A 14,280-nucleotide genomic window follows, 5' to 3' on the forward strand; every position below is an offset into this window, starting at 1 on the left:
CAGGCAGTGACCCCACTGCTTAATTGTGTGTTTAATTGTTTAATGGTGCCCAAATCCCTCCGGATGCACCACGTTTCCTTATAGAAGCTCGCTGAATTCCCATAGCACCTACGTACACATGATCTGGATTTCAGCCAGTAAAAAATACCTAAAGGGGCTCATGAAAACCAGTGAAAACTTGCTATTTCCAACGAGACCAGTGTTTACAGGAAACCAAGCGGCAAGCCCGGAGAGCACCACACTGCCGAATTAACTTCTGATATGTTTTCATTTCAATCATTAGAGATTACAAGAAGTAAATTACTCTCTTTAAAGAGTACAAGAGAAGCCAAGGCACCAAGCGGGAGCGGCGAGCCCCTACATCCCCGCCCCGTCCTGGCTCGCTCCCAGGACGGCCGGGCCGGTCCCGCAGCGCCTCTCCCGCGGCTCGGCGTGCCCAAACCGGGGCGTACAGACAAAAACACCTCACAGCGAGGAAGGGAAGCCGCGCCCGCAGCCGCTCCCTCAGCCCATGCCAGCCGCGCCTCCCCGGGGCCAGCCCCGGCCGGGCCCCGCAGGGTGGGCGGGCGCAGCGCGGAGCCCCGGCCCGGCCCCCGCCCGCCCCTCGGCGCCGGGAGGCGGAGCCGGGCGGGCGATCGCGGCCCGGCCGCTTCCTGGTCACCGGAGCAGGAGGCGACAGGAGCCCGCCGAGGCGGCTGGGGGGGTCCGGCTGCCGCCATGGCCTCGCTCTTCAAGAAGAAGACCGTGGACGGTGAGTGGGCGCCCGGGGAGGCCCCGCCGCGCCCCCGGCAGCGGCCGCCCCCAGCCCTCGCACGGCCCCGGGTGCGGGGCTGGTCCCGGCTGGGCTCCGGGGCAACGGGAGCCCGGCGGGGGTCGCGGCCTCGGGCCCCGCGTCCCGGCGGAGCGGGAGCTCGCAGGAGCGGAGCCGGAGGCCCCGGCCCGCCCGCCGTGACTCACCGGCGGCGCTCGGGGAGAGCCCCCGGGCCGGGCCGGCCCTGGCACGGCGGGGCCGAGGATTCCTGGCGCTCCGGGAGGGGTGGGAGCCGGGCTCCGCCATCGCGGGCCGTGGGTGAGGGAGGAGGAGGAGCAGCATCGCTCGGTGGCGGCGAGGGACACAAAACAGGCCCGGCAGGAGTTGCTGGGGCCCAGGGGGAGCCGGGACGCGAGCGGTGCCGCTGTGCGGAGCCACGTCCCGGCTGCGGGAGCCGCCGCCGCGCCGCTGTGGAAACAACTTGGTGTTGGTTCTTTGTAGCCAGGCTGGCGTGAAAACGATTAAACTTCAGCAGGAATAACCATCCTCAAATAAAGCCCCAAAGGACGCCTTAGCTGCCGGCAGGCCGCTGGGCGATGCTCGGCTCTCCCCGTTGTCGTGGCCCAGGGTTGGCGAGCCCCCGGTCTGGCTCTCTGGTGTGTTGGGTGCCCCGTGTCAGAGCCGGTGGGTCGGCGTTTGAAAAGGGCTCGCAAAAAATGACGCTGCACATCAACCAATTGTGTGTCACCGCGGGGAACACGCACTGGTCCCACCTGGCTCTCCCCATTTTACATGCACCACCTGAGAACGGGAGCTGGCATTAAGCTGCCATGACCAAGAAAGGATTGCAGCAGTCGGGTCAAGCGCTGTTGGATATCTCTTGTCCAGCCTGTTTTAAGGAATGCTTCCTCCTTGCCCTGGTGTGTGTGTGACGACAGTGTGACACACAGGAGTGGCTAATGGCATAAGACTTACCTCAGAATAACCTGTCGTATTCTGTCTGCTCTGGTAGCTGGGAATTTTCCTCGGTTATCAGAAACAAACAAGAACCAAGTTCTCATCTTGGCCTTCCCTTCTAAAAACAAATTAAACAGTTCATAACTGCAGATAGTTGTTTCCAGGTTATTGCCACCCTTAGCTGAAGCTATTGTGGGGGATCAGAAACTACAGAAATAAGCATCCTGCTTACCCTTATTGTCTCCTAACTACTCTTCTTTGCTGTCACCTTGAAGTTCCTACCTCTCCAGCTCACTATACCAAGGATTTTTTTTTTAAGTAGTGTAGTTAGGAAAGCCAGTCTTGTATGTAGCTATTAAGCTTTTTCTTTCAATTTCACCAAGTGCAGCAGTGCAAGTAATATACATTTATCTACCTTCAAAATTACTTGCCTGTAGCATTTTCAGAATTATTTTCTCTGCTGTTTTGCCAGTGTGAAGAATGCAGTTATATTCCGTGCCATCTTTCAGTTCTTAGTTATTGTCCACTGAAAAGTCTGCATCTCCCAAGGATGCTCTTTCTGTAGTACTCACAGCAATAGTAGCATTATAAAAACAGGTGTCATTTTCACACTGGGTTTTTAAGGATATATTTCTTTGCCCAAGGACTGGGCAATCTCCAGCAAGGTTAGAAGAGGAAATGTATATCCTGTCTTTAAAATACCACAAAAGGTTTGGGATTTTGTTCTGATTCAAACCCATTAACATTGAAATAATTCCAGCAATGGATGCTTTACAGTATTTCTGGCTTTGGGAAGGAAAAACATGAATGCTTCTTGCTGTTTGTAAAAAAATTGCCTCAAACCTTAAAAAATGAAAAGGTTGGCCTGTGAGTCAATAGTTAATCCTTCATGAGCTCTAAAGAAAGTTTATGTGACAGTCTTCTCCTTTCAAACTCCCACCCAAAGCACAGACATAGAATAGGAGTAGGTGAATCTCTCTTCCATAATAACTGCTTCCCTCTACAAAGGTCAGAGGATGCTGAGTCACACACAGACGTCCTGCTCTGCCTTTGCCCAGGTGAATCACACCCAAGCACGTGCTGTAAATCCTGTCAAAACTTAGTTGCAGCTAGCATGATTGATGCCTAGACTGTAAATAATACTTTCTTTAATAAGAGGATGTTATCAGTATATAATTTTTAATAGTACTGTGCACAGAACTCCTATAAGGATGGATGGGTTTCACCTGACAGACAGTGTTCAAGCTTTGCTCGCTACATCAGTTGTCAGTAAACTGAAATTTGTGCTAAAGGCCTCCACTTTCCTACATTACTATTCTTAAGCATCTCCTAATTGAAAATGTTCAAACAATTGAAAATGTTGCTTTATAGACTGACTTGAAGAAGGGCTACACAGATGTAGAGGAGACGAAGCTCCTCCAGAGCAGAATAAGGACAGAGAAGAGCAGGATCCAGGACTTGCACCTGGGATTATTGTCACTGTTTTATGGAGCTGGGAATTCCTCACCTGATCTGACATCTCATAATTCAAGGCTCCTTCAGCTGCCCTACCTGTTGCATTTAGGCCTGGCTGGGGGAAGAGCGGTGGGATTGCAGTGACCTAGATATTGCCGAGTTAGTGCTGGATTTGCAGGAAAGTGTGTGTACAGATGTCTTGCTGTGGGATTAAGGCTCTTGCTGTGGTTGTGGTGTAAAGTAACATCCTAGGTAAAGGTAAAACAGCTTTGTTTTTAACAGGATATAGCCCACACTGCTGATAGAATGATCTTGTGATATACCAAATTGTATTTTGTTAATATTTTCTGTATCTGAAATGCTGAAACTTCACTCTGAACAAAGGGAGGTGTTAAAAATGCTGCATGTCTGCAGGGTGCTTAGCAGATGTTTATGGAGTATTGAAAAACTTTGCCCAGCTATCAATGTTTTCTTTCCAGATATAATAAAGGAGCAAAATCGAGAGTTAAGAGGTACACAGAGGGCTATAAGCAGAGATAGAGCAGCACTTGAAAAACAGGAAAAACAACTGGTAAGTATGACAGGGAACTTGATTTTGCTCTTTAAAACACACACACGCAATAAAAAACTTTCAAGATTTTAAAGATACCAATGAATGCATAATAATGAAATAAATACTAAAACCAGTTGTCTTCCCCTTTTCATTTCTCAGTTAAAATTGTGTTGGAGAATATTTACTGTCTAAAAGTGATTCTCAGCCTTTGACATAGGAAAATCCTGAAACAATGTGTTTAGATAAAATAACCACATCGGGTTTTCCTACAATTCCCGGCATTCTCTGTCCTTCAAAAGGTTTTTTTTTCTAAAAGGTTTGTAAATCACTTGTCTTGTGGAAAAATTAAGAGAAGTAGAAGTGCTATCACGTGTTACCATGACTGTCCAGTGGGAGAGAGTACTTGAAAAACCACAGGGTATCATGAGTAACCCTAGAGTTGTTCTTTTCATTCAGACAGAGCTTCTCTAAAATTAGCTGATAATAGTAGGACTTTTTGCCTAAATTAAGATGTATTCAGAACTTACTGTGTGTGAGCTTTCAAGTACACAGTGGCTGAATGCTGCACCTGTGTGGCACTATAAGAGGAGAAATGGATGTGCCAGATGGTGGGGTTTGATGCATGAAGAATGCTCAGACTGTGGGAAAAGCTGTGCAAATCCAGCCTGTTCCAGCAGCTATTGAGGTGGTGGTTCATGGCAGCAGGTTGCATGAATACCAAGAGCTGGGAATAATAAACTAAAAGATCAGAGAAACTGTTTCTGAAAGCCTTGGATGTGTAAAATATAGTAGGTTGCTCATAAATAAGGCTTTTTTTCCAGTATGAAATATTCCAAATATGGAAATAACCTTAATTTTAGTGGCTATTCAGGCTGAAGTGTTGATTATTTACCACACTTAGTGGTTTCAGAAGTGTTGGATTTCTGAGGAGAAGAAAGGAGCAGTGAAATATGTCTTTGAAAAAGTTACAATTTGCTGCTGGAATGAGAGTAGCAATGGACAATGAATATTAATTTTCAGTGTCAGATCAGGTGAAGAAGGATCAGAGGCTTATCAGTTAATCTCAAAACATTTCATTATGTGATTTCTCTATAAAGACTTCCCCCCCCCACCCTTAATTTTAAGGTACTACTCTGAGAAAACCAAGTTATGCAGTTATATTATTTCTACAGCTAAAAATACCTTAATGTATGCAGACAGTTCTGTTTCAGTTCAGTAACCTGATATAACTATACGAATTTTGATTTTTTTTCCCCAGAAGAACATGACTAACTTCAATAAGCTTGCCCCAGACCTCTCAAAAGCAGATAATGTACACCAAATTACCAAATTTACCCAAATTCTTTTTAATTAGGAATAAAATCATCTGTACATAGGGTTTGATTTCTGCAGATGGATTATCTGCAGTGATTTAGCAATAAATTTTGCTTTGAAAAAATCAGGTTATAAAAGCTGTGTTGGTCTTTCAACTTACTGAGAAAATCCCTATTTTCAAACATTTGCTGTTAAAATATGGGGTGCAGACTAATCCCTCCAGCCTTCACAATATTTTAGATACAAAAAAAAAAAAAAAAAAAAGGAAATAATATTCTGGTGATGTTATAGGAATTTTTGTGGCTTCTGTGAGCTACTTTCAAAGAGCACAGCTTTACTTCTATTTCAGGCCTCTAAGGTTTGAACAGTCTCATGCTGCTTCATTGCCACTCTGTACCTTCCTGGATTAAAAATAGTGTGTATGACACACCCTTAAGAAATTGTGAATCTGCAGAGGGTATTTTGTGCCAGAGCCATCTCTGGCCTAAACCTAACTGTGAACTTTTCTGGTAGTCAGGGTGGTGCAGTGGGCCAGTTTACATCTGCCTTTAAAGGTGACTGTTCTGCATGTCCTGGGGACTAGAATTTATCTTTTCATAGCTTCTTATAAGTGCAGTTTTCTGGATTATCAGTGCACATAAAATGAAGCAACTGCATACCTATAGCAGTCACATTATCCTGAAAAATCCAGGAGAAAGCTGGTCTTTAAAAGCTGCTTTTACTTAGTGGTAAAAATCAAAATGGACATCTGCAGAAAACTGAGCCACTGTGGCAGGACCTGCTTAGAAAGGCTGTAAAGGAAAAAGTTGTTGCAATTTTTATATTACCATGTCACAAATCAGAAGGCACACTTGGAAGAGTCCCAGCTGACAAGATTATTTGTGCCAGGCTTTTTCCTGGTACCTCTGGGCTAAACAGATTGTTATTTCTCTTTTAATTGACAGATTGGGGTTTGGGTTTGGTTTTCTAAGACAGAAGCGTCTTTCTCACAGCATAAGCACATGTTAAATTATGCTGTTTTTATTGTGATTTAAGTCCAGCTAAATTATAAGGGTGAAGAGCCTATAATTACTGGTCATCTAACTAACATCATTATTGGTAATCTAATTTTATCTACTTCTTCCTCAAAAAGGCTGTGAGGTTCTCTTGAGGCTGAAAAAGCATTGAAAAGAACTCTCCATTTCTTACATGGGTGATGTTGTTTGATTGCAGGAAATCAAAGGTGATTTGAGCCATGGCACCAGTAGTTGACTGGACATTATAATTCCTTCACTTTTGGGGGCTTTTTTTGAAGTATGGCTGCTTATCCAGATACAGAATCAAATGTGCACATAGAAGTGAATGCGACATCATGCAGAAATTGAAGTCTTTGGGGGAACCATGTGCTACCACACTATAATTCAGTTTCATTGAGTTTTTTTCTTTGCAGTTAAATCCTACCAGCATGACATTGATTCTGCTAAACAGCCTTGTTAAAAAAGCAAGAAGCTATTTATATTACTCAAATGTCTTAAAAGATTCAAGAGACTAGTTAATTTTGAATTTAATTATTAGCGGTAAGGCTTAATTATAGTCTTTGCGTGAATGGAAATTCTGTGGAGTTAATCTCACACCTTTTTTCACAGGAACTGGAAATCAAGAAAATGGCTAAGACTGGTAACAAAGAGGCCTGCAAAGTGCTGGCAAAGCAGCTGGTGCAGCTGCGGAAGCAGAAGAACCGAACCTATGCTGTGAGCTCCAAAGTCACTTCCATGTCCACTCAAACCAAGGTCATGAACTCCCAGATGAAGATGGCAGGAGCTATGTCAGCTACAGCCAAAGTAAGGCACCACAAGATACTCTTTTATATTCAAATGGAGAATATGGTTGCAAAAATTCTGTTATTTTGGGTAATTGTAGGGCTAAAACTCACTGCACAGGGGTGGTGAGGATACAGTAGGGAAACATAATTTGGATTTATATTGTTACACCTTTGTTTGGTCAATCTATCCATATAGCACTGACATACTTTCTTGGGCTAGACATCTGTCAAATCTTTACATGATAAAAATAAACTAATACCAGTGAATGAACTCTTTTAGTACATTAAAAAACCCAAACCCTGCTGTTACAGTGTCTTGCCTGTATTTATTGTCACAAGCAGTTTTTACTGGGAAAAAATAGGGCATGATTCATCTAGAAATCAAGGCACTGTGTCACAATAGCTTTATGGCTTTTGAAAAAAGTAGGTTATTGCTTTGGATCTAAAATTCCTAAAAAAATCTGATCTGGAGTTCACTGTCATTCTCTCTGTGCTGTCTCAGGAAAGAGAATTGCATTAAGTTTCCTCCCAAATCTCATCTCATAAAACAGCGAAAAATCTCAGTTTTCCAAGTTAGGTGTGAACTTTCCCCTATTTCCCTGAATTGATAAAGAGGGATTTGGCTTTTGACAAGGACTGTTCAGCTCAAGGTGCAGAATTAGTATGCATCACTGCAGACCAAGCTGGGCTTTGATCCCAGTCCAAGTTAACTCCAGTTAAACACAGCAATGCAATTCTCTGCAGAAAGGAATTACCACAAAGGCTTGGTGGTCAGGTGCCTTTCAGACACAGCATGAGGGCAGATTCCAGCCAGCCAGTGATACAGAGCTGTGGCTCTGCAGCAAATTTACAAATTGGACTGGTCTCACTGATCAGGTTCAACACCTTACTCAGTATTCTTACAACAGCACTCGTGAACAAGTTAGTCTTGCTTTTTAATTATTACATGGGTGACGTGTTTTTATCTGTGACAGATCTTGGATTAAATTTCTCAAAACCAAAGTCACTGGAGTAGTTAGGAAGATTAGGTCAGTAGGAAAAAAAATTTTAAACTATTTTTAAACAGCAGGTAGTTGTATGTACTATTTCTGTAACATTATTGGAGAGAAAGGTCTTAAATTCTTTTGATCACTTTTAAAGTGAATATTTTTTCTTATCGACATGGGAAGCTTAAAGAATTGTTAATCTCATAAAACCATTAGTGAAAAATGTATGGGATCAGTTGCCTTAACAAGCAAGGCAAATAAATGAATGCAAAGCTTTCAAGTATGTATACTTTCAGTATACTTCTTAGCATATATGTTGCTAATTTTGAACATAGTACAGTCCAGTTTAGTTACCTGATTTTTTTTCATGCATCTGACCCTTATTTTCTGAAGATATGTAGACTTTCTATCAGTGCAGATAGTTTTGATGTCCATTTATACCAGCATGTTCCAAGTCCAGAAAAACTTCTTAAATTCAAATAATGTGACCATAAGCACAGTCTTTGCAATTCAAGTAACATTAGTATCACAGTACATTATCACCTGGAAGAAACTCAGACATGAAGGCAGAAGCCCTTCTGTGAAGCCTGTAGTGGCTTGATACCATCTCTTTTAATTAACCAAGTCTTTTATCTTCTCAAAGAAAGATGGTTAAATTTTACATTTGAATTGCTTATGTCTATATTTAGATTCTGATTTCCCACAGTAACTTGCCTTTTAGGAAAGAGGGAAGTACCCCACAGCAGTGCCTACCAAGGCAGTAAAATGGGTGAAGTTTATTTCACTGTCACAGCAAGATCTCCACCCATCACACAGGTGCACCCTAAACAAGTACTTCCTCAACACTTGGTTATTTTCTTTTTACAGAAAAGTACTTTTTCCATTAAATTGTAACATCAAGAAACAATTTAAGGCCTGTCCTCCAGTGGTGGTTTCTAAATAAGAACCTGCAGCCATTTACTTCTTTAATATGTGTAGCCTTCAAGTTAAGAAATGTTCTCCATTCTTTTCATTCAGATCAGTTGGACTGGTCCTAATACAAGGCCAGGGGAGGGTCATGGTGCAAGAGAGATGCACACATTTAAAAGTCTTGTCTGTTAGGACACTAGATAGCAATATTTCTTAATAAGTGCAGGCCTGTACTATTGATCTGTCACTTACCTAATGTTCTCATGGGATGTAGAGAGACAAAGAAAGTGAAATTTGGATTAAAACACTTTTCTTAATGAATGCACTGATATTTACTAATGTCTCATTGTATGATTTAAGAGTTTTTTCCATATTAATAGACAATGCAAGCAGTTAATAAGAAAATGGATCCGCAAAAGACACTACAAACTATGCAGAATTTCCAGAAGGAAAACATGAAGATGGAAATGACTGAAGAGATGAGTAAGTTCTGCACTGCAGGGGACTGGCTTCTCTTGGCAGGGGACAACCAGCCTAAAAACACTCATGTTTGAAGTTTATTTCTATAGTTAATGAGACTGACAGCAAAAATGTAGAGCAAACAAAATAATGTATGTCTCAGTAGGAATGCTGAGCCTTAGACTTTTTAGAAGCTCTAGGTATTAAATGTAGAATCTGTTCCTTCCCATCTTCTGCAAAACATTATTCATATTCTTAGAAGAAACATTCTGTGGGGGGAAGAAGGTTTGATACCCATTCAAGGCCTTGATGGCATAACTGATAGGGGGACTTGAAATTTTGCCTTAATTTAGATACTGATAATCTCAGCTTTCTGCACATGGTGTTATGATATGGTTCTGTCTCCTTTTTCTTAAACTAAGCCACAAACAACTTTTGGGGAGGCAGCAAACTCCTTGTCCTGCATCTATGTGTTTCACTGTCAGCTAATTCCTGGTGTTGCTCACACTCTTCTCCCCATCCCAATCCCTGCCCTGTTGGTCATATTAAGTAGCATGGACTCAAACCAATATGGAAACACCTCAACTGCACACAAGTTACCTGAGTAGTTAACAACTTGGCAACGTGCTTGGAGGAAGAGGAGAGGAAGGGGATTTTTATGAAACTATACCTGTTTTGCAGAAATGTTAAAACCTAATGTGGGGGGATATAGAGCAGCTGAACTCTTGGTGGAATTGAACATTTTATAAAAAACAGCCATACCTTACCCTGATGTTGCCCTGGCTGTGCTCACAGGCTTTGCAAGGCAGAGTTAAGAAAGCCTCTCTAACACCCAGGTGCCTTCTGCTGGTATCTTACACCGTGGTTACTGATGTGTTCTGGGATTGGAGGAAGATGGTACTAGGTCATGTTAGTCACCGTTTTGCTTAATGCAATCTGGATTTTTTTTTTCTTCTAAGTTAATGATACTCTGGATGATATTTTTGATGCTTCTGATGAAGAGGAAGAAACCCAAGATATTGTTAATCAAGTGCTTGACGAGATCGGGATTGAAATCTCTGGCAAGGTATGGCTATTTTTGCACAGCTCATGTGCTTTTTCCCCTGCATTCCCCATTTTTAAAAAATAATTTATTCTAAAAGTCAGCTTGTCCTAACCTGCATTATTCTGACTGAAGAAAACTTGTGTCTCCTTCCAGATGGCCAAAGCTCCCTCAGCTGCCAGAGGTTTGCCCTCTGCATCGGCATCGAGCGCCGCCACCATATCAGATGAGGAGATCGAGCGCCAGCTCAAAGCCTTGGGCGTGGATTAACCCATCCACCCATCCAGTTCAGAGTCTGCCTGCTGGGTGCTCACCTACACACATGCAAAGTGCAAACACTCTTTCAATGCAACTGATTTCTAGGAGAACCCTGAAGTCTCAGAAATGACAACTTGAAGATCAATTTGCAGAGAAAAGTACATTTTTTTTTCATCCATTGCATGGAGTCTTTTTGACTCTGGACCAACCAGGGGTGTAGTTCTAACAATAAATTCACTTGCACCCGATCCAGATCTGTCCTTTGGATTCAAAGTTTTCTTCCATCTCTGTTCCTGATCTGTCTCTAGAACTGGCTATTCTGTGGCTGGTCATGCCACTTCCTAGGACAGCATCTATGTAATATTTGTCATTTTTACAAAACCATCATTAGAGAAACATTTAGTCTTTCATCTCTTAGCACAAATGAAACTTCACCTTGGCTCTCAGTTGGAAACTTTTTTCCATGAGAAATAGCTTTGAATGTCTAGCTAATTTAGGCAGAAAGAAAAAGCATTTTATGTATTTCTTTGAAATTCCTTTTGAGCTGATGAAATAATAGCTTGTTACTCTTCTTACCAGAAAGGAAGGATACACTCCTTGTGCAGTTAATTTTTCTGGAAGAGGAGTTACATTTGTTAGTGAAATTTGTTGCATGAAAGGCACTGATTGAACTTTATTGTACTGTAACATAGCTGGTTTCAACAGAATTGCTGTGCCTTTATGTATATAAATCTTGTACCTTTGTGATTTTCTTTCAGAAGGAGTCTTCAAAAAGTGAGTAAACTTAATAATTAAGATGGTTTTACAAAATGCTTTGGTGAGACCTCTCTGTACACTTGATGGGACTCAGTGCTGAAGTGGAGAGATGCACTCATTCAGAAAATGCAACTTGTGCACTTGAAAAAAGGACATTTGCCTGAAGCAACATTTGTATATATTTTACAGTACTTCTTAATGGAAGATAACTGCATAATTGTATTGTTTGCTAAGATGCAACTGATCACATTGATAAACTAAATTTAAATATTAGTTTTGAGAACAATTTTGGATCATAAATGATAACTACTTGTCTAAACACTATAATAAAAGCATTCTGGTTCTGTGAAGGTTTTTCTATGGTCTCTGAACTGCATCAACACAATTCTAGCTTTATGTGGAATATGCATTGTGCTAAGGAATAAGAACTGTTGATACTTGAAATAGACTAAATGAGAATGCAGTTCCCAGTTATTACTTCCTGGATGGTGTGATATTCCTCAGCCCTAACTCTGCTGGATATATTTACCCCTCAGTGTTGATTTGGTGGTGCTGCTCATTGAACAGAAACAGCAATCATCTTGGCTTTAAAAAGAGAAAATCAAAATACCTCCCAAAAGCAAAACCAGGAAAATTGGAGGGGAACAAACCTCATAAAGAGACTTTGCTGCTAGGCAGAGTGTAGCAGGAAACCTCAGTGAATCTGCTGTTGTTGCACCATCTACTGTTTAGGACTGAAGTCAGCAAAGAGAACTCATAGGAGAGCCTTCCTCAGGTTTTAGGCCTAGAATTGCAGGTGTTTCTCTTTCAAAGAAATAATGCAAAACTGAATCTGTCAGGTAGTGGGTAGGAGTGTGTAAGTTAATATATTGCATATATCCAATATGGGGTGATTTTTTTTTACGAGTTATTTTGTAAAAATCTAATAAAAGGCTTTTTATCCCACAATGACTTTGTCCTCTGTAGGGTTAGTCTTACACATCTGTCTCTTACTGGGCTTTTTCTGTGAGCTCTGATAAATATTCCTTTGACTTGCTTTGATAAAGCACCATCATATTTATTGTAGTTGCTTGTGGGCCTTTGATTTAACATTTAGAAAAGACTCATTCAAGTTTTCATTCTCTTGTCTGGAACCTCACTCCCAAGTACTGCTCTGTGGTATTGAAAGAGAAATCATAATGTGAACCCAGGGATAAAATGTTAGTGGTTGGTTGTAGTTTGGTTGAACACCAAGGCTTGTATCCTTTCTGAATGAGCTGTGCAGTCGATCCTTTTAATAACTGCCAAAATTGGGCATAATTCCATAATTAGTTCTTTCCTCTGGGTCTTTGAGGAATAGGAAGACAGGTATTGCTTTTTTGGTGCCATTATAACTGCTGAACTAGGGCTGGTGTCAGTATCAATCCTGGGGTTTTTTACAAGTTGCCTTTTCAATCCTGCAGCTGTAACCTGTGTAAAAATCTTTGGTAGCAGAGTGGGAAGTGCTGTAGGTTTGCAAGCTTGTTATGTGTCTGCAATTATGGTCAGTATGTTGGGTCAGTCTAAAAAAAACTGCACCTCCTGCTTAGGTACAAATTCCTTTTAAATCACATTGAGTGACTTAAAAAAAAAAACAAACAGTGAAACTACTCAATCCTTTCCCTCCTTTATCCTTGCTAACACCTAAATAGGAACTGGATCCGAGTCTCTATCTGGGAGCAATGACACAGTTGTGCACACACCTAAAAATGGCTCTACCCAGAGCCCTATTCATCAAGGGCCCAGAAGCAATTCCCAGGGGAGCAACGAGAACACAATGAGCATCGATGATGCCTCCTCCCTTAATATTCTTCCAATCTCTGTTTCAAAAATAAAGTACATCCAGAGCCCTGTGCAAGTTCTACACACCCCAGCTTTAAGTGGCTTCCTCGTCTGAGAACTTCTCCATACAAAGGAACTTCTGGCACCCACATGTTTTTTTCCACAGATTTTTTTTTCCCAAGCATGTTAAAAACCACCACTTTGTTTTGTTTTAAGCTTCTTTCCATCTTCCTCTATTTACTCCTAGTTCTTATATTAGGCAGGAAGGTGAACAGCCTGCCTCCATCAGCTTTTTACTACAGTTCATAATTGAGCAGTCTCTATTGCTAAGATGCAACTGATCACATTGATAAACTAAATTAACTATTAGTTTTAAGAACAATTTTGGATCATAAATGATAACTACTTGTCTAAACACTACAATAAAAGCGTTCTATACTCACTATAATAAAACCATTCAATGCACACCCATTGAGTAGGAGAGAGACACTTCAAGTTATTCACCTTACCTTTGCTCAGCAGCTTGGCCTGTGCCTGGTCAGTTGTGTCCTTCACACGAGGGCTCAGCACATCACAGTTCTTCAGAGACAGCTGAACCTCAGATTTAAACCTTGTGATAACACCTTGTTTTGCCCTCTAGTGTGGTTTTAACACCTTGCCTAAAGTTACCATGGGAAAAGAAGAGCAAGAAAAAAACCCCACAAATATATCAAAAACAGCACGGCCCAGCTTGGCTGAATGGCCAACTAAACTCCTGCAGGTTTATAGAGCTGCTCCTTGGAAATCCTGCCTTATATGCAGGTTGGGTCCTCCCACCCCACCCCAATCAAGAGTAATTGGTGGTAATTAAGTTGTTCCTAGAGAAAAAAAAAATTAATTGCCACTTTCAGTAAGTAAAGCTCCAGCTGCAGTAGTTGAGATTTATTTCATCCAGCTTTTCTTCTTTAAATAATTCTAATTTGTTTGTATTTCTGTGGCAGCAGGTAGGTGTGCTTAAATAGGGGCTGCTTCCCCCAGTTGGCCTTTTGTCATTCCTTTGCAAGACAATTTTGTTATGTGTCGCCTTTCATTTTATTCTACTCTGTTACTGCAATTAGCTCTCACTTGTGAGACTTTTTGAGTGGCAAGAGACCACCACCTTACAGCGAGACTGCCCTGGAACTATCTGTTAGAGCATTCTAAAATACCCTGCAGCATAACACACAGCTAAAAAAGAGTCAAGTGTTGCCAAAACAGAGA

At 41.7% G+C, this 14,280-nt stretch overlaps 1 protein-coding gene across 1 annotated transcript; it reads left to right on the forward strand.

Annotated features, from left to right (window-relative positions):
- The first annotated feature begins 602 nt into the window (after positions 1-602).
- Positions 603-12,172, forward strand: CHMP2B (charged multivesicular body protein 2B). Its single transcript, XM_084226079.1, has 6 exons — positions 603-751; positions 3,643-3,734; positions 6,656-6,850; positions 9,107-9,209; positions 10,145-10,251; positions 10,384-12,172. The coding sequence occupies exons 1-6, from the start codon at positions 718-720 to the stop codon at positions 10,495-10,497; spliced, it is 645 nt and encodes a 214-aa protein (XP_084082205.1). The 5' UTR covers positions 603-717; the 3' UTR covers positions 10,498-12,172.
- The last annotated feature ends 2,108 nt before the right edge of the window (positions 12,173-14,280 follow it).

This window comes from Fringilla coelebs, assembly GCF_963513975.1.
Source record: "Fringilla coelebs genome assembly, chromosome: 2".
NCBI lineage: Eukaryota > Metazoa > Chordata > Aves > Passeriformes > Fringillidae > Fringilla > Fringilla coelebs.